The sequence below is a fragment of the Ovis aries genome, chromosome 3 (assembly GCF_016772045.2).
Source record: "Ovis aries strain OAR_USU_Benz2616 breed Rambouillet chromosome 3, ARS-UI_Ramb_v3.0, whole genome shotgun sequence".
NCBI lineage: Eukaryota > Metazoa > Chordata > Mammalia > Artiodactyla > Bovidae > Ovis > Ovis aries.
In genome coordinates this window covers 149076711-149098406 of record NC_056056.1, presented here as the reverse complement: position 1 = coordinate 149098406, position 21696 = coordinate 149076711, and the positions used below count along the sequence as shown (strand labels likewise).

Genomic DNA, 21696 nt, shown 5'->3' with positions numbered 1-21696 from the left:
TTATACCCAGATAATCCAGTAATCATGTATGGATGTGAGAGCTGGACCATAGAGAAGGCTGAGCACCGAAGAACTGATGCTTTTGAACTACGACATTGGAGAAGACTCTGGAGAGTCCCTTGGATTACAAGGAGATCAAACCAGTCAATCCTAAATAAATCAACCTTGAATGTTCATTGAAAGGACTGATGCTGAAGCTGAATGAAGCTCCAATACCTTGGCCACCTGATGCAAAGAGCCAACTCATTGGAAAAGACCCTGACGCTGGGAAAGATTGAAGGCAAGAGGAGAAGGGGACGACAGAGGACAAAGTGGTTGGATGGCATCACTAACTCAATGGACATTAGTTTGACCAAATTCTGGGAGATAGTACAGGACAGGGAAGCCTGGCGTGCTGCGTCCATGGGGTGGCAAAGAGCTGGATATGACTGAGCGATTGAACAACAAACCATGATGAATTGCTAAATGGAAATGACACTTTAATGTCTGTAATATACTTACAGGTAAAAAACCAAACCAATCCATTGGCTGAAAAATAATTTTGCTAAAGTCATCTCCTGTGAGTGATCTGTGATTTTTCAGTATGTTTCTAAAACAGGTCATGTGTCAAGAGCTGGGAAAATCTGATGAGAACAGGGTAGAACATCACCTTACAGGAAAACAAATATTCATACAGTCCTTTAAACGCAGAGAGTAGGACCCTGAGCTGTACCTTTATGACACATTTCAAGTGACTCCAAAAGCAAACGACTTTGCCTACAAGCTAAAATCTCCTGACACAGTAACCGAGATTCAGAGCTGGACTCTCTCAAAATAGGAAGCCAAATACTCTGGGAATTGTCTGTGCCTGCCCTGATTAAAACACTTCTCCAAAAAGGGCTATTTTACCTAATTCTGTCAACCTGTACACCAAGATCTGTAACATGGTCTGCTAACAAAGACTAGAAATCTGACTTTAGAGAAAGACAAATATCATGGTATCTCTTGTATGGGGAATCTAAAAAAATTAGACAAATGAACTTATTTACAAATCAGAAGCAGACTCACAGACTTAGAGAACAAACTTAACAGTTACCAAGGGAGAAAGGTAGGGGAAAGGGATAGGTTGAGGTAGGGGAAAGGGATAGATTGAGAGTTCTCTATACATAAATAGAGAAGCAGCAAAGACCTACTGTATAGGGCAGGGATCTCTGCTCAATACTCTGTAATCACCTAAATGGAAAGCAATTTGAAAAGCAGTGGTGGTGGTTTAGTCACTTAGTCATGTCTGACTCTTGTGACCCCATGGATTGCAGCCTGCCAGGCTACTCTGTCCATGGAATACACCAGGAAAGAATACTGGAATGGGTTGCCATTGCCTTCTCCAGGGGATCTTCCTGACTCAAAGATGGGACCCATGTCTCCTGCATTGCAGGCAGATTCTTTACCAATTGAATCATAAAGGAAGTGCTAAAGAGGGTTAAAAAGAATAGATACATGTATATGTATCACTGAATCACTTTGCTGTACACCTGAAGCTAGCCAACATTGTTAATCAACTATACGCCAATATAAAATAAATTTTTTGTTTAAAAGCAGTGCATTTAGAACTCTCCACAGTGAAACTCTAATTTAATCACAGAAAGAGAAATTGCTCAATATGAACCTCAAACAATTATACCACACAGCCTCTTCTTGAAGGTCAGGACAAGAACTCTGTTGAAATGCTATCATTATGCTGCTTGGGGGAAGCACATAATTCTCCCTAAAAATAGGTCAGACCCTACAGAATGGCTTTAAGACTTCCCAGAAGCCTGCTGGAATTTGTATCCCATAGTGTGAGTGGACACAGAGATCACCTAGTAAAGCTGGAAGCCAGTGTCAGGATCAGGTTTCAAGTTCATAGATGTTGAAGAATGGGGTGGGATGGTGTTCTGAGAAGCCCTTTTTACTTGAATCTCAGGATGAGGCAGCCTGTGGGAAGGGTGGTCTGGTGGATGAAATGGCAGTAAGAGGACCCAATGGGACTTACTCTGTTACTCTGCCAAGGGCCATGAGTGGGGAAGAAAGGAAGGTGGAGAGGGCAAAGGAGCTGTTATAGTGATTGTCAGTAGAGCTAGCTACTTCCACGTCTGTACTCTTGGGACTTATTCACACAGGCTCAAACATTTCAGTCTGCTTGGAGAGAAGCTAGGTCTGTGCTTGCAATAAGTGATGGCCAATTTTTACCTTTTTAGGCAGAATGCTGCTACACTTAATTCCTTAAAAAATATATCTTGATTTCTGTTCTACTCTTCCTGGGTTGTAGCCACTGTCATTTCTTTCATTTACCACTATTAACTTTTGCCTCATTTTCCATAAAAAATTTAAGGCAGATTTAAAAACTTTCACCTCCATCCTTTCAATTGCAGTGTTTTTTTTTTTTTTTTAAAATAAAGAACCATATAAAGCTTTGTTCTAACCCTTCAGAACCTCATTCCACTGTTAGAAAAATGTGATTGTGCCTGTGCTACAGATAAAGAAAAAACCTGCTTGATGTTCCCCATTAATGAAGGGCTGCAGCATGTTTCCAAAGCCTCCCCAGATATGGACATCCTCATGAAAACATTTTATAAGGATATGATTATAAAATAAGAGAAGTTTAAAATGTTATCATCTGCATCGTCTAGGAGGATGTAAGGACAGAGTGGATATGTGCAGATTTTGGAGCCAGACTCTTCAGATTTAACCCTTCCACTCCATCTTTATTTCTTTGTGACATTGTGCACGATATTCAATCTCTCTCTGTTAGCTTACCTGCAAGAAGGAATAAAGATAGTACCTGCCTCACGGGATGCTGCGAAGAGTGGAGGAGATAAAATCAATACATTAGCCTGGTGGTAGGCAGCATGTGGTAGGTGAGTGGTCAACATGCTACCTTTCATTATTCGATTTCTCTTCCCATGCAGGCACAGTGGCTGGTGACATGGACTTACTTATTATTCAGGCTGTTTGAACAATAGAGACCTCCCTGCCACAACCCTTGAGAGCAGTCTTTGACTGGAGTTTTCTGAGCTGCTGCCTCATGTCTCCCTTTCAGACTGCTTTCTTTACGATATTCGTATTTGCCACCACTGTGGTCCTTCATGTTGGATTACCACCAGGCTTCTGGAGTGGGAGCAACCAGATGCAAGGAAAACCTGCAGCAGACAGTGAGTTTCTAGACTGGCCATGAAATCGTTATCTGCCTTGAGTATTTTGAAACTTAATCTCATAAAACCGAATTCTAGAGGAATTCCCTGGTGGTCCAGGGATTAGGTCCCATGTTTAAACTGCCAAGGCACAGCCAATATATACATACACAATAAAGCTGAATTCTACTTGATTTAGAAGCCAAAAAGCGTTCCCAAAGCCAAGCATGAAATTTGTTAAGAGGAATAACAGCATGACACTCCATAAACATACTGATTTATAATATATTTTTCACTTATTTTGCATAAAAGATAGGAATGTGCCACACCCCCTAAACTTCTCCACCACCCCTCCTCCCCCACCACCACACACACACACGCACAATATAGGATCAGTTAGAAGATCATTCTCTGGAGCCACACTGCACGGATTCGAATTCTGTTTGTCATTTTCTCATCCCCAGAAATTTACTATTCCACTATTTTGGCAATAATGTAAACTCTGTTTCCTGACTGTAAGGAGGGGATAATAAGTCCCTTGTGAGGATTAAATGAGAAAGTGCATATAAAGGGTCACTACATCTCACTGAGTTAATTTCATTGATGTTACTTGGAGTTCAGTAGGATTGATTTCTAATGGTTGTTTGTTATGTTATTATCCTCATATTGTCAGGCTGAGCCATGAACTGTGGCTGATAGACTGTGTTCCATGGTACCGGGTTCTAAATTCCACTAGAACAAATAGTGTTTATTTGAAGGAGGCTTTATGGTATGTGCACAACAGCCTGGAACGATCAAGGAAACCTGGAATATAAACTTGGCTCTGTTGTAACTGGTGTCATCACCTTTGGTGAGTGGAGTAACGCTCTTGGTTCCCCACCCAGATCACCTTTACTAGACTGGTGCCTGCACCTTCTTCTCCCCAGCTGCTGGGAGTATTGACCGAGGATGACACACAGCTGCCTCTTCTCTGGAGAATCGCCCCGGGCTGATGGGAGTGGCCTAGTCCAGCAGTACCCAGGAGTAATGCCTCCACCATCCTCAGGTGGCCTGAAGTCAATGGCTGACTGACATGGGGTACAGATGCCCTCAAGGTGGAACATCTCACGTTCCAGCTCTCCCTGTGTGGTCAGGCTGAGGCCAGATGTCAATGGAAAGCATCTCTTTGCTTCCCCTGCTTTCCTTTAGGCTTCTCCCAGAAGCTCTCTCTAAATCACTTGGGACAAGAATCCTTGTCAGGCTGCTTTTAGGGCATAGCTAAGTCACTTCAGTCATGTCTGACTCTTTGCGACCTTATGGACCATAAAGGATCCTTCTAGGATCCTCCATCCATGGGGATTCTCCAGGCAAGAATACTGGAGTGAGTTGCCATGCCCTCCTCCGGGGGATCTTCCCAACCAAGGGATTGAACTCACGTCCCTTTGTCTCCTGCACTGGGTATGCGGGTTCTTTACCACTAGCGCCGCCTGGGAAGGAACCTCATCTAACACCTAAGAAATGACCAAGAAAGGAGATTCTGACTCTCAGCTTCACTAAACAGAAAATGAGGGAGTTCAACCCCTCTTTCACTCATGGGTCCATGTGGTGAATACAGATTTTAATTTCTAGAGTATTTTTTATGCTTTGTACCCTGATGCTCAGTTGTATACATTCTACACTTTTTCCTTTACTTTATATCTCCAAAGGGAGATCAGTCGAGGAACAATCAAGTATGTGTCTCCTAAATTAAGGGCTTCCCTGGTAGCTCAGCTAGTAAAAAAAATCCTCTGGCAATGCAGAAGACCCAGGTTTGACTCCTGCGTCGGGAAGATCTGCTGGAGAAGGGATAGGCCACCCACTCCAGTATTCCTGGGCTTCCCTTGTGATTCAGCTGGTAAAGAATCTGCCTGCAATGCCGGAGACCTGGGTTCAATCCCTGGGTTGGGAAGAAGCCCTGAAGGGGGGCATGGCAATCCACTCCAGTATTCTTGGCCTGGAGAAACCCCATGGACAGAGGAAACTGTCCTTATGAACTGGTTACAAGTTACAGTCCTTATGGACTGGCCACAAAGAGTCGGCTGAGCAACTAAACACTGCACAGCATTCCTAAGTTAAAATTTTTGAGCACTGAAATGTCTCTCTGTAGGGGAGGGCAGGGGGTAGATGTCAAGACATTTCCCTTGCTTCAAGGAAATGACAGTAAACAAAGGCTTTGAGTTTAGGTGTAGAATACTCAGCATTCTCTTGATGCCTGCGTTTCCATTGCTTCCTCCACTGCAGACATCTTTCCAGCTCTGAAAGAAATCTCCCAGGCTCAGCCAGGTTGCAACCCCTAACAAAACCTTTAAACTCACATACCTGGGTGCTTTTTCATCATTTGCACAGTATTTATGGACACCAGAACAAACCATGCTGTGGTACAGTGTAAGAAAAGTTAGAGAATGAATGTCATTGGGTATCAGCGACCCTAGAGGGTCTAGGGAGACTTTGATTATGATAGGAAGAAAACCTCCATTAACGCCATACGCCTACTGGCCCATTCACTCATTTCTGAGGCAAATTTAAGTCAGGAGTGAGACTGCCTTGTAATAACGAGTCCATCCTTCCTTTCTGGACAGTTTTCTAATTGCCTTTGCTCGCTTTTTATTTCTAATAGAAAACCAGATGAGAAAAATGAGGAAATAATGTGAATCTACCTGTTGATTTCCTTCCCATAAAATTGGCTCCATTAGTCACACAATAGCCTAAAGGAGAAATCTGCAGAAACTTCTATTTACAACTTCTCTGTCTTCGTACAGAAGAAAGTGTACCATTCTAAGAGCTGCGTGTGATCTCTTGTTTACTGGGCATTTGGAAGCTGGCAAAAACCAGCTATAAAATACAGTTTCCTTGAGAGGGACAAGAGAAGAATTTGAGGAGGACAGGAATGGGACAAAGGAAGAAGGAATAGGAGCTAACCGTGGCCTCTTGCTGAGCCGGCCTGTGATGTTGGTTGTCTGGCTCAACTGTCACAAGACCTTTGCACAGCATGTGCTGTTCTCATTACTGGTGAACAAGCAGGTTATACACGTAGAAGGGGTGGAGCAAGCACCTGAATGTAGCTCTCAAATTCATGGACTCACGTGGGAAATGAATTTCTTTGTTAGATGAGAATTGATTCAATTTAATATTAATTATTAAATAGTATTAAGTAACCAAATTTATAAACAGGATTAGAAAACCTCTAAGTCAAGCAACAGTTAAAAATATTTATGATGTTGAATAGCAGGTTCAACTGTATCAATTCAGTTTAAAAGAAGTTTCAACATTCTTTTTTTTTTTTTTAAGTTTCAACATTCTTAAGTTCAAAAATATAACTGACTTGCTGCTGCTACTGCTGCTAAGTCGCTTCAGTAGTGTCCAACTCTGTGCGACCCCATAGACGGCGGCCCACCAGGATCCCCCATCCCTGGGATTCTCCAGGCAAGAACACTGGAGTGGGCTGCCATTTCCTTCTCCAACGCATGAAAGTGAAAAGTGAAAGGGAAGTCGCTCAGTCGTGTCCGACTCTTCGCGACCCCATGGACCGCAGCCTACCAGGCTCCTCTGTCCATGGGATTTTCCAGGCAAGGGTGCTGGAGTGGGGTGCCATCGCCTTCTCCGATAACTGACTTAGTACAGGCTTATGGAATGAGATCAGAGAATGAAAAATGAAAACAGTACTAGATTTAATTTTTCTTCTTAAAAGAATAATATCATTTTGTATTGATTGGGTTTTTAAATTTTTATTCAAAAACTTTTTAAAAATTAAAAAATAAATTGTCTGCACTACATTGCACATGGGATCTTAGTTCCCCAACCAGGTATCGAACCCATGCTCCCTGCAGTGGAAGCAGTTTAACTGTTGGACCACCAGGGAGGGTCCCTATATTGATTGTTAATTTTATGGTATCCTTTGAAAAAAGGTGGAACAGATACCATCATACCTATTTTGTAGATAGGGAAAACTGTACCAAAAGGACTTAATTAACCTTTTGAGTCACTTATTTAGTAAATGTCAAGTAGTATTAACACAGAGACCCAGCTCAGTAGTTTATCATAGACTATCTGTTTTTATGGAATTTTTAAAATAAATATTTGAGCTCCTCATATGTAAAGGAGCATTCAGTTCAGTTCAGTCGCTCAGTCATGTCCGACTCTTTGCGACCCCATGAATCACAGCACACCAGGCCTCCCTGTCCATCACCAACTCCTGGAGTACACTCAGACTCACGTCCATCAAGTCGGTGATGCCATCCAGCCATCTCATCCTCTGTCGTCCCCTTTTCCTCCTGCCCCCAATCCCTCCCAGCATCAGAGTCTTTTCTAATGAGTCAACTCTTCGCATGAAGTGGCCAAAGTACTGGAGTTTCAGCTTTAGCATCATTCCTTCCAATGAACACCCAGGACTGATCTCCTTTAGGATGGACTGTTTGGATCTCCTTGCACTCCAATTAATTAACTCCATAATAGTTTTCAAGTGCTTACAATATACCGTGCTTACAGGAACCATGGAATACACAGGAATGTGAAACACACAGAAATATCTTGAGCCTGTACCTGTTGTTATGACTCTCGCAAGCTAGTGAGGGGACAGGACAATCTATCAAAACCCCATTTCAGTCCTTTTCTAGATGATCCTTTAATAAAAATCACTGCCAGAAGTGTGGTACATGTTGAGAATGCAGAGGTGTTAAAAAACACTGTGGGCTTCAGCAGGGGTCATGGCCAAAGGTAGAAGGTAAGTTTTGTGTTGGGGCCTGGAGACTAGAGATAGCTGTAAGGAGGATGAGGAGGAACCAGGTGAACAAAGGTGCACACAGACAGGGACATGGCCCACTGAGAACAGACTACAGGGTTGATTTGGGGGCATTGTGGTAAATAGAACATTCAGAGCCAGATAGTACAGGACCTCTAAGGCTCATCAAGGTGGTCTGTGCCTTATCCTGCAGGCAAAAGGGAGCTATTGAGGATTCATACACAGCAATGTAACATAATGCAAGTATTGTTATAGCAAGATAAATCTGAAGAGTGTATAGTATGAACTGAGGGAGGGAAGAGAATTAGATCAGACAAAAATGATGAAATAAAGTCATATATGTGAAATATATAATCCCATTAGTCTTAATGCCATTTTTATAATCATAGGACAGAATAATGCAAATATAAAGTAATGAGAGCTAGGTCCAGGGTGATGGCTACAAAGAGAGGAATTGAAAATGAGGAAATCCAAGTAGTAAGAATCAATATGACCTGGTGACTAGTTGGAAATAGAGGAAAACAAGGGGACTGCTCTGTCCCTCCCCTTATAATTCTTTGATCTGCATAATTTTCAGGGTATACCCTTTGTACTCAGTCAAGCATATTCAATTAGTCTCTATATTTTCCTTTATTTTTAATTTAAAATTATATTCTATTATCAATTATGTCAGAGGAATAGATTCTCCCCCTCAGGGATGAGAGATTTATATGGTATGACCCAAAAGATTTTTGGGGACAAATGACTCATAATGCAGCTTTTATGATCTCATAGTGATTTTAATGAAGCCAGACTTTCATGCAATAAACAGAGGATTATTATTTCACTTTGGGATCAGGAGATGGAAGGCTATAAAACACCAGGCTATTTTAAAGGCACCATTAGAACATATAAACATAAATTATGTGTTAAGGCTTAAAATTCTCAGGAAAGTTTCTACTATATGGAACACTGTATATCTCTCATCTTTCACCACTCTTAAAACCCTCATAACTATGACATCTTGGCAAGGGAAGTATGGTAGAAAAACAGGATGAGAATAGAGACGATGGAATAAAGAAGGTGTTTCCCTACAAGAACTGGCTGTTAACCTGAGAATTATTCAGTATAACATTCATACATTCATTACAGCATTTATTGACAGGAGCTCTTGCTTTTTAGGAATTATGTTCTATATGGAAGAGACAAATAAATCACATATGTGCCCTAAAGAAGCCTAGAGTTTATGGGGTAAGACAGATGATTAAATGAAAACATTTACCTAAGAAGTTTATAAATACTATATGCACTTAAGATTATGGCACTAGGATAGAGGGGCATGGGGGAGAGGGAACTGAATCCAGGTTGGAAGGTGGGTGAGAGGAAGAAGCAGAAGGAGGTAATGACTTTCAAGAGAAAGTGATGCTTGAATTGCCTTCCCCATATTCCTTGCCTATTCCTTACCTCCACTCCTCACCCCAGGACCACTTGTCTCTTTTCTGGGTAGTCCAACCACACACAGGTAATCCAAGACCATTTTCCTCTTCTTCTCTTACTGCCTTTTACATGGTTGATTCCTAAAGAAGTAGCTTCAGCTCAATCTACCTCTCTGACGAAACTCTGAAGTTATGGGGAGAAAGTTCATCAGTGCCTAAAAGTAGCCACTCAAGAACTGGAAAACTAATGTCTTAGAAGCCAGAGGAAGAGAGTTTCAAACAGGAAGTGGGCGTTAATGTTGGATGTAAAGAGAAACAAAACATGCGCTTTGACTTTGGTGGTTAGACCACTGACATACTTGGCAAAAAGATGTAAGAGAAACAGTGAGGATGGAGGCTTACAGATCATAGAGGCACCAAATAAACTGCCTATTTAAGACACATCTGAGAAAGGAAGAAGAGATAAAAATCAGAGGAGGGACTGGATGAAGGGAGTTTCTTTGATACAAAAGGGAACCATTTTCATGCTAAGGGTATTGCGTCAGCAAAAATGTTGCAGTTGAACATAGACGAAGAAATTTGATAAAGTGATCAGGGTGGGGAGGGAGGAGCTGCAGCCCTTGTGGAGAGAAGAGTTTTTTCCTGCTCAAGGCAGGAAGTGGAAGGCAATGGGTGGGGATGCAGGAAAGTTTGTAGACCAGGAGGCAGGCAATCCACTTAACACTGATCACACACTTAGTATCCAGAGTTCCCAATGCAGACCACAAAGAGGAGCAAGACACCATCCCTGTGCAATCCTTTCTTAAACATTCACTTCATTCAAATGAATTAATGGATACTTAACCTTCCGCCCCTTGAAATTCAAACATGCCCAGCAGTAGCCTACAAAGGGCAGGATACTGGAAATAGATTCTCCCCAGAGGACTAAACTGCTGACCTTGCTCAGAACTGGTGGTGCATGATGCTAATAAAAATTAATCTGATTTTCAGTCAGTTTTATTATCAACTTTAAATCATCTTTGTGACCCCCTTATCACTTTCATCTGACCAGATCTTTTCTTCCACCCTGAGCTTGCTATACCACTGCTGCTCAGACAACTTCTTCAAGGTTTCTCTTTGAAGCAAACATAAAGGCATGAAACTAATTTAGGTAACAAGCATAGAAAAGCCTGAAGGAAGTGAAGAAGTCAAGTTTAGCTCCTTCATATTGCAGAAGAAGAAAGCAAGACCCAGGTAGGTAAAATGATTCATCTGAAATCACTCAATCCAGAAATGGCAGAGCTGGGTCTGGAGTCATTCTTCCGGTTGGCCTTAGGGAGAAAGTTCATCTTGTCTGCCCTTTAAGACTGCAGCCCAGATAGCAATTTGGTGGCATCTAAGTAAGAGAATGGTCCATGTAGACCCAAGTAGATTCATAAGGAAACCAAGTCTTCTGGGGGTGGAGGTAGGAAGAATGACTTGATTGTTCTCCATTTCCCTTCCATGATGGAGTCAAAGTACTCTTTAATAGAACTCTGGCGATCACTGCAACAAACTCCTTTCTTTTCACTTCATTTATTGTTCTTTGATAATACTTTCAAAGAAATTTGAATTACCCACTTGGTCTTTTGCAGTTCTTAAAGCCCCAAACTATATTTTCTGAAATATGGGGTATATGTGTGTGCATGTGATAAAAAATACAATCAAAATTTACATACATGATCTAAAAACCTAAGGCAACAACCAGGACAGTGATAGAAAATAGAGACCCAGGGAAACAAGCGGAGGACGAACCTGGGAGAATGAACCTTGAGAAGCTCTCAGGTCCCCACCACCCTAATGTGCAGTGTTGGGTATAATAGCAATCATATTTCAAATGTAAGCACAAAGCTTCTTATTTTAAGACATACCATGGGAAAGCTTTACTTAATATTTTGAGGAAGCAAAGAATTAGCCCCTCATTTACATATTTTGCGTATTCTAGTTTTCCTATTTAAATTTCCTTTCAATGGGAACGTACCAGTACAAGTATATCACAAAGGCAGGTAAACAACAAAAATAATGTCATGAAGCTTGAGATATTTACTGTTTGTTTGGCTCTAGGGAAGCAGAGATAAAACTGTATAAAAATTTATTTGTAGTATAGACTCTTTCTACCTTCCTATAAGAATGTGGTCTTTGGTGGGAAATACTCTATTATATCTAATAAATATTCTTATTCCCATACCTTCTATCTACCAGAGTTTTGATGACAATTAAACATGATAGTGTTATGTGTGAACAGTGGCCTTTAAAAGCACTCAATAAATGATTATAGAAGCTGTCCTATAGTTGAAGAAGACTCGACTTGGGTCTACACCAGACCCAAGTCTTATCAAAATCAGATGTGACTAAAAGATTGTTGATAACACAGCTAGACTCTTTTAGGGGACAAGAAAAACCACTTCCTCCTAGTGTTCATTTGGTGGTGAACGATTCTACCTGGTATGCCAATCATCTCTAGTTCTATCCTTCTCAGTTAGGAATACTCAAACAACAACAAAAAAAGCAACCTGTCAGGGGAATCTAGAAAAAGTTCTTACCTCTCCTGAAGTCCTATGGGCTTCATTTTGAAAGGAGAAGGGCAGACAGAGGTGGTAGCTTTGATCTCAGGAGTGTATCGGCCTTGAGGGTCCACAACCACACTCAGTACCTTTGGAGCCTGTTCAGGCTGGACCATGCTGTTGGCTGTCTTGTCCTCAGAATGCAAAGGCTGTAACACAATGGGTGATAGGTGGATCTCCTGATTTTTCTCTTTATCTTGTCTCAGGGAAAGCTGAAATTTTTCTTTTAATCTGTAAAGAATCTATGGAAGGAGATACAAAGAATTTCCATCAGTTTTTCAACAACAGAATATGATCTCCATCCCAACTTGGAAGACAAACTAAAGTAAGTGAGCAAAGCTTCCTAGGATGATTTCTCAGTTTTATACTACTGAAGATTTTCTTCAAAAAGATACAGTTTGTTTCCAGTTATGGAGTATAAAGGGCTTCTCCGGTGGCTCAGTGTTTAAAAATCCACCTGCAATGCAGAAGACTTGAGTTCAATCCCTAGGTCAGAAAGATCCCCTAGAGGAAGAAATGGCAGCCCATGCCAGTATTCTTCCCTGGAGAACCCTATGGACAGTGGGACCTGGAGGACTACAGTCCGCAGGGTTGCAAAGTGTTAGACATGACTGAAGTGACTGAGAAAACATACACTCACAAGGAGTACAAACATATTAAACATATATGTCCATGAGTCTGCTTTTCAAATAGAACTCGAAAACAAATATGGCTAATTTTATAAACATATCCAATGTCAGTTTGATCACATGTAAACTCTAATTTAAAATGACTGACATGGAAAACTTATAGAAAGAATAGCCATGATATACAGACTTATGACATTTATAGAGAGATCTGCAACCACTACAGTGTGTAAGAAGAAAGTCTCATAAAGTATTAATTAAAGCATAGCAGTGCTATAAGCCACAAGTTCTTAATGTAGGTAAATATCTGCATTAGTCACATATTGAGTATCTAATAAATACTTGAAAAAATTAAATTTTAGGGCACATGTTAAAGGATAATTTGGACAATCAGAATTTTCTGTTTTACTTCTTGCTCCTTTAAATTTTTAATATGTGTTGGAAAAAAGCCAAAGTGTTATGTTCCTTCATTCTCAGAGTTCTTTCTGGAATGGCTAACTCAATTCAAAAAGTTTTAAAACTTTTACAAGAATGGGATTGACTTTGCTGGGACACGCCAGTGGACCAAATTGTGAAGTGAGCAAGGTTTGTCCTTCCTGTCCTCAGGCTTTCCTTTTTATAAGCCCCTTTCCCCCCCTTTTAAAAATATTAACTTTATATTTTATATGTATTAATATAGTTTTTTCAGTTTTACTAAGATATAGTTGACATATAACATTGTATACATTTAAAGTTTAAGATGTACAGTATAATGGTTTCATAGTTTTTTCTCCTTTCTTGATGATAACTCCTCTACTTCAATTATAAAAAAAAGAATCAGGATGAAACAAAAACACAACAATCTAAGACGAGAAGGTATTAGACTGAAATTAAGAAGAAAAGAATTCAAAGAACTGAAAACTCAGCAGCAGGGCATAAATCTTCCTTTAAGCAATAAAGAACAGAACTGACAATGCAGAAAATACAGTCAGTGGTAGATATGACAAAGCTGAGAGTCTGCATGGAATCTACAGCAAAAGAGAAACGAAGATGAAAACAAGAGAAAAGATGGGATATGGACTTCAGAGAAGAGTTAGGGTAAATGATAAACCAGAATAAAAGGGAGAAGCAAATATCCAAAACTATTTTTCCGTGCCTTGCGTGAAGTACAAAGTATTCCATTGTGAACAAAATAGACTGTATCCTGTTTCTATGGAATTTAGGGATATGGAATGAAAAAAATTCTTAGTTTTTTTTAAAGTATGTTGATTAATGTGAGAAGAAAATGGAGCAATTTTTATGATTTTGAGAAAAAATGCATATTAGAGAGGATATATGAATCCCATACCTAGATAAACTGTTACTCATGTGAATAAAGCCAGCAGGAACAATTTCTCAAATATGCAAGGTTTCATAAGATATATTACCTGTCTGCTGCTGCTGCTAAGTTGCTTCAGTCATGTCCGACTCTGTGTGACCCCATAGACGGCAGCCCACCAGGCTCCCCCATCCCTGGGATTCTCCAGGCAAGAACATTGGAGTGGGTTGCCATTTCCTTCTCCAGTGCATGAAAGTGAAAAGTGAAAGTGAAATTGCTCAGTCCTGTCCAACTCTTAGCGACCCCATGGACTGCAGCCTACCAGGCTCCTCCATCCATGGAATTTTCCAGGCAAGAGTACTGGAGTGGGTTGCCATTGCCTTCTCCGTATTACATGTCTGTTGCTGCTGCTAAGTCACTTCAGTCGTGTCTGACTCTGTGCAACCCCATAGACGGCAGCCCACCAGGCTCTCCTGTCCCTGGGATTCTCCAGGCAAGAACACTGGAGTGGGTTGCCATTTCCTTCTCCAATGCATGAAAGTGAAAAGTGAAAGTGAAGTTGCTCAGTCGTATCCTTCTCTTAGTGACCCCATGGACTGCAGCCTACCAGGCTCCTCCGTCCATAGGATTTTCCAGGCAAGAGTACTGGAGTGGGGTGCCATTGCCTTCTCTGATTACCTGTCTACCCTTCCTGAAAAAACTTTACTCAGAGTCATGAGAGAGATGACTCCAAATGAAGAACTGAAGAAATAGAAATTGTAATATGAAAGGGAGCCCTGGAATTATTTAAATGTAGAGTGAAAAATAAATTTATGTAGTTCCAACATCTCAGATTGTAATAACAAGAAATAAGTTGGAGGAGGGCAACGAAATTTAAAAAAAAATGAATGAATATATTTTTAGTTAGGGATACAGAGGGAATGGAGGTTAGGACTTTAGGAGATTAGCAAAGAATGACCTCCTTCTTTCTCTGGCTACAGGCTCCTCTAAGGAGTCTGGAACCTCAGCTGTCCCACCCACCTGTGTGCTTGGGACAAAAGGAAGAAAAGGTCACCACCATCCCAGCCTTACTGCACAAAATTATGGTAGAGATTCACATCTAGAGAAGACCTCTATGATAGCAGAAGCTGAGAAATTAGGATTCAAACATTTTACTCCCAAGTCACAACATTAATTTGGAAGACTTACTTAAACTCTGTTCCTGATGTTTCTCTCTCTTTTGTATCTTGCAGCTGTGGGTTGTTGGGCACATTCGTTTCTTGACCCCTCCCAACCTGAGGGTCATCACTCACTAATAAAATGAGGATTATACTAGCATCCCATAGAGCTTTAGCGTCTGCCTCTAACGCGGGAGACATGGGTTTGATCCCTGGGTCTGATCCCTGGGTCAGGAAGATCCTCTGGAGAAGGAAATGGCAACCCACTCCAGTATTCTTGCCTGGAGAATCCCATGGACGGAGGAGCCTGGTGGGCTACAGTCCATGGGATCGCAAAGAATCGGACACAACTGAGTGACTTCACTTAGCTTAACTTACATGTTCACAACGTTCAGCTCTTAAATGCAACATTATCAGTGTGTTCAATAACATACATACAGGTTTTATATATTAAAAAAAAGAGATCCTTCTGACCTAATTATACATGAAAGAAATTGAAGTTTAGCTAACCAATGTGGCTGCTCCAAAGTCAGCAATTAGTTGTGGGCGAGCCAAACTCAAGGCCCCTCTGCTTCCAAGGACGATCACTTCCCACCCCTTATGTGCATGCTCTTTGCCACACCATCGTTCTTAAAGATCGACTTTGAAATCACATCTGCTGCCCATGTGATTCTAGCAATGGGTTTGAACATCACCAAATCTAAGAGTACATCTTTGTGCACTGAAAGTTCTCTCCGGGACTTCCCTGGTGGTCCAGTCACCAAGACTCCACTCTCACAATGCCAGGAACCTGGGTTCGATCCTTAGTCAGGGAACTAGATCCCACATGCTGCACCTAAGAGTTCACAAGCTGCTACTAAAGATCCCACATCCTGCAATGAAGACCCTGTACAGCCAAATAATTAAATAAATAAAAATATTAAAATAGAAAGTTCTTTTAAGGAAAAGGACTATGCACAAATGAGCTATAACTAGAAATGCGTATTATAAATCAAGCTGCCAGGAAATTAAGGAGAGTCCTTCTTGCCTTTTATGTCAGTTCACTTTTGTATAACGTGGTAACTTTTATACTGATGGTATAAAAGTTGACTATGGAACGGTAAAGCTAAATCTTGAATTTTTGAAACAATGGGTTCTAAATATTCCTGTGACAAATATTATTGCATGAGGAAAAAAGATGTCCAATATTAAGTGGCATGTAATTACTTTCTGTAAGATAGAAAATACTGAATATAATGCCTAAGGATGGGGAGATGTTTTTCGACTTGCTGCTTCTTTTCAGTTTCTATAACCTTCAAAAAGCACTTTGTCAACATTCTGCACAAACAAAACCCCCAGTAGAACAATATCAATCAGATGACATGTATGCATTAAGAGAAATACATAATTACTAAAAGATGAGGAAATTAGAATTTAAGTGGAGACAGCTTTTTATTTTTTAATAGTAAGTTGTTCTCCTGAATGAGAAAAGAAACAGACATATATTTACAAAAATCTATTTAATCAAGGATAATGCATATATTGTATATTCTAAGCTTTTTCACAGTCAACTATAATACATAATGGAGAAGGAAATGGCAACCTACTCCAGTACTCTTGCCTGGAAAATCCTATGGCTTCTCCATCCACAGGGCTTGCAAAGAGTCGGACACGACTGAGCAACTTCACTTCACTTATAATACATAAATCAAAACATTCACTTGCCTGTTTACATTAGAGTTTTGGAGAAGGATATTTCAAAAACGGAAATGAGAGGGACTTCCCTGGTGGGCCAGTGGCTAAGACTCTGAGCTCCCAATGCTGGGGGCCCAGGTTCAATCCCTGGTCAGGGAACTGAATCTCATATGCCACAAGTAAAGATCCCACTTGCTGCAACAAAGACTCAGCACAGGCAAATAAATAAATAAACATTTTAAAAATGGAAATGAGAAAGCCAAGAAGATGACAGCCTTCTCCCTACTTCCACGACAGGTGTTAGTGGAAAATTACTCTGGTTCAAAGTCCTTCTATACCATTCATGAGTTCTTGGTGGTGAACCTTGCCACATATTTTACAATCATCTCTTTACTTCATCTCTGGTTAGAGGTCACTTTTTAAATCTATATCTATGTAGCATGTGTAAAAACTGATTTCTACATCTTTAATTAGGGGAAGCAGAACCTGGAGAATATACAATACTCCTAAGACAGTTTAAATATTCAACGGAGAGAGCTGGTCTGTCTGACAAAATGTGAAAAGAATTGGAGAGGTTGGTACCTGGCCTATAGAGCAGTTGTCATGGAATTAAGCTCTACAGAAGTGTTTCCCAACCAGCAGGAATCTTGTCCTCCTGGGAGACTTGGCCACATCTGGAAACCTCTTTTGGTCATGGTACTAGGCCTTCCCAGATGGTGCTAGTGGTAAATAAAGAACCTGCCTGCCAATGCAGGAGACATGAGACATGGATTCGATCCTGGGTCAGAAAGATCCCCTGGAGGAGGGCATGGAAACCCATTCCAGTACTCTTGCCTGGAGAATCCCATGGACAGAGGAGCCAGCCGGGCTGCAGTCAAGGGGGTTGCAAAAAGTCAGACACAACTGAAGCGACTTAGCATGCACACACGTACAGCGTGCACTAGGGTGTGTGCAGGGTGACACTGGCCTCCAGTGGGCAGAGGCTGGAGAGAATGCTAAGTACCCTACAGTGGACAGGACAACCCCCATTCCCGATAGAATTATCCAGGCCAACATGTCAGCAGTGCTGCTGTCAAGAAACTGGTATAAGGGACCTTAAAAATCACCTGGTATAGTAAGTCACTTCACATTTAAAGCCAGAGTGGTTGAGTGACTTATGGCAAGTTAGAAATGAAGTTTAGAATCCAGGCTTCCTGGCGTATGCCTATAATCACGCTCCGCTACAGTGTCTTCTAAATCCCCAAAGATCTTCCTCCCCATCTCTTTCCCAAAGCCTCTGAAAAAGTGTTGTCAGAAATTTTTCTCTGTGCAGATTGAGATCTGGAATATACCATATGCATGTTTCTCTATATGAATGCACTTTGTTTTCAAACTCCACCTAAAAGCTTGCCGTTGGAATGGCAAGTCAATATAACTTTCCCTTTAAGAACTTGCTGTTTAAATCTTGGGATTATCAACACACTCATTTGATCATTTGAAAAAAGAAAGAGAATGGAATATTGAATGAAGAATCTATAAAAATCAAAACTATTACAGGGGAAAAAAAATAACAGGAGGAAGAGAACCAGAGAAACCAATGAGAAGAAGCTTAAAATAATCCTATAAAGTTATTTTGCAGCTTATAATTTTCATTTTAAAAATCTTATTCAGTTGTACAGCTTAAACTTATGCAATGTTAGACGTCAAATATATTTCAACAAAAAAACACATAGGTGACTAACACACAAAACATCTGTTTGGATTAAAATATATTCAGATCCAAAGAGCATGCCACCAACTTAACAGTCCTAGCATTTCTCCTTTGCAGTAGTTTATAGTTAGTTCTGAAACAGTTTATTCATTTCTTTCAGTTGAATAAAATGGGAATCAATTGTTACTACATTGCAGAAACAACACTGTGGGGGCAAAGATAGCACACAGTCCTCGCTTCTGGGAATTCACAGGCTTCCAGAAGAGACAGACGTGTAAAAATCATGTCCAGTACCAGACACTAGGTGTAAAAAGAGAGCCGTGTCGACAGCAGGTATGATAGTACGCACTTATTACGTCTGCCTGAGTTGAATGTTTCTAATTAACACAGACATTGTCATTGCTTTCTAGACTCCTTTGTGGCCAGAAATAGATGTTCACAAGACAGAGTGACAGGATTGGAAGAAACTACAGTGTGATCCCTTTACATATAAAATCACAGGAAAGAACCCAGACTTTTAATCCAGATAGACTTGGATTTGAATTTCAACCTCTCCTCTCAGACACCCACACACATATACCCACATACTGCTTGTTCTTGGTCAAGCCACTTATCTTCTCTGAATCTTGGTTTCCTTGTCAGTAAAATTAGGAAACTAAAATACATTGTGTTTATACATAAAGTCTATAATTAATAAATTTTTGTATACTTAAAAATTTGCTAAGAGGACAGATACTATGTTAAGTGTGCTTATCACAATACAAAATAATAATAAATAAAGAGGAAAAGAGAAACTACTGGAGCTGATAGACATATTTATGACATAGATTATGGTGATGGTTTCATGGGTGTATACTTATCTCCAAACTCATCAAATTATTTACATTAAACATGTACAGCTTTTTGTATGTCAATGAAGTGTGTTAAAAATATATTGTTTAGTACCAGGCAGTAAGTACAGTTAGTACTGCCTGGAAGAAACTAGTTATTATAGTTGTTATATTATTTTTGTTATTATTGAGAGGGTTGTATTTTGAGCTGAACGGTTTTTATTAATACAGAAAAAACCAGAAAATTAGTTTGAGAGATATGTCTACTTTGGAAAGTGGTTCTGTAACCAAAGCATTCCAGCTCGGAATCTAGTCCCATTTCCTGAACCACTAGGAATTACATATAACATTAGAAAAGTGTGGCTATATATGTTCACCTTTGACATGTATTTTCTTTGTGATGTTCAGGCTATATTAGGTAGTCCAATAGAGAGCTTCCTTTGTCCACTACCAAGACCATGACTAGACAAACATTTTCAATGACATATTGATGGCTCTTCTATGGGGCTAACAAGGCAGAGATTTTAGTGACCCAAACATCTACTTTTTATGTGTTTTGTAAAATCGCTTTCCAGGTCTTCCCAGGTGGTGCAGTGGACAGGAATCCATCTGCCAATGCAGGGGACATGGGTCCAGTCTCCGGTCCGGGAAGATCCCACATGCTGCAGAGCAGCTAAGTCTGTGTGCCACAACTACTGAGCATACGCGCTGCAACTGCGGAAGCCCGAGCATCTAGAACCTATGCTCTGCAACAACAGAAGCCTTTGCAGTGAGAAGCCAGTGCACCGAAATGAAGAGCAGCCCCAGCTCGCCACAGCTAGAGGAAGCCTTCGTGCAGCAAGGATGGTCCAGCACAGCCAAAAACCAAGAAAATAAAATTGCTTTCCAGTAGCAATCTGATCTGTAGACAGCTCTACCTAACTCCATAAATACTTCTGCACTTGTTAATAAACTTCTAAGTGCACTGGAGATGTAATGAAGGTGATAAACTGCATTCTTTCTATTATTTATTCCAGTTTAAGAACTAATTCTTCTCAGTAATATATTCCTCCACCTAAAACAGACTGAATGGATTGGAAGTTGCCCACACGTTTTTCCCTGGAAAATTGTATTTGTCTATTTGCTGCGCCACCCACTCTGCGTTCACATTTGAGAGGTGCTAAATAAGTCACACATTTGAAAATGTCATGTGTGTCTAATTTTATGCCTGGCAACATACATTTTTTTTTTAATTTTAAGGAAAGTAAACAATATGCCATATTTCAAAAATTTTGCCAAGCCTTATGTTATTGTTACAGAGCATGTAATCCTCTGTGACAGCAATTTACCTATATAATTTCATAATAAAACCACATGCTTATCATTTCTATGATATGAGGAAGGCTTGGACACAAATAATGGCATTTGATCTTTCATAAATATCATTAATGCCAGAGGGAAATTTCTGAGTTATATCTTTTCCTTTGCCATGGAATCAACAAAATTATGGGAAACAGAAACCAGAATATATTTGTTTGAAAGTTACAAGAGTGATAGTGTAACTATTACAGAGAGATCCAAGGGAAAAACTTACTTTAAATCACGATCATTATCAAAAACACTTGAACATGTACAAAGATAAGCTCATTTTAGAGAATCGCATTTGACCAGTCTTCCATGTAAACTTGTCAGTGGTTAAGTTGTATCACATAAACTTAACTTCATTTTATTACTGTGTAACAGGTAGTAGTTATTTTTCTATCAATATTAATTCCTTTCTATACTGCTGATTCCCCTGCTATTTTTTAAAGTGACCCTTTCACATTAAAATGGAAGATCCTGTTGGAAACATATCATTCTACTACTTTCTTTCATTTATTCAAAGTCTATTGGAATACAAATCAAAAGTGCTTCTTCTGTCTCACTACTCCCCATCTTGAATGGATTCCTCTCCCAGGAAATGGAAACACAACCATCCAGATTGTCAGTCAAATAACCTGGGAGTCATCCTTCGTTTCTCTCTTTCTTCCTCCCAGAGAATCAGTACACAGCAAGTCTTTTCAATTCCACCTACAAATAAATCCCGATCCTTCACTCCTCTCCATCTCTACCCCCACCTCTTAACTCAGGGCCACCATCATATTTCTCATCAGGCTAATACAATACCTGCTCCAACACTTCACCCCAAGTTCTATCCCCAACCGCTCTCCACTAGCAGAGACTCTGATCTTTTATATCCACAAATCAGATCACATCAAAGCTCTGTCTGAAACAGCTTCTGCCCTTCTCCTGGAAGCCAGAGAGGACTCCTGCCTCAGCTTCAGCTGCTCCATTCCATGCTCCACCTGCCACATCCTTTGCCAGGGAGGCCCTGTCCCTACTTTTTCAGATATCTCAGTTGTCTTTGATTGCTCTGCTCCACTCACTCAGTATTATCTCACCATGAGCTCTTCATCGCACTTAATGCTTTTGATTCTTTACAAAATAAGCAAACTTTATTTTTTAGGAGCAGTGTTAGGTTTATTAGAAATTGAGCAGAGA

At 40.3% G+C, this 21696-nt stretch overlaps 1 protein-coding gene across 3 annotated transcripts in view; it reads right to left on the bottom strand.

Annotated features, from left to right (window-relative positions):
• Positions 1–21696, bottom strand: part of PTPRR (protein tyrosine phosphatase receptor type R) — a 278703-nt gene that overhangs the window by 96245 nt on the left and 160762 nt on the right. For all 3 annotated transcript variants that reach the window (XM_004006456.6, XM_060412780.1, XM_042246912.1), the window contains one exon: positions 11882–12144. In XM_004006456.6, the coding sequence (XP_004006505.2) occupies positions 11882–12144 (263 nt within the window). The remainder of the gene's footprint in view (positions 1–11881; positions 12145–21696) is intronic.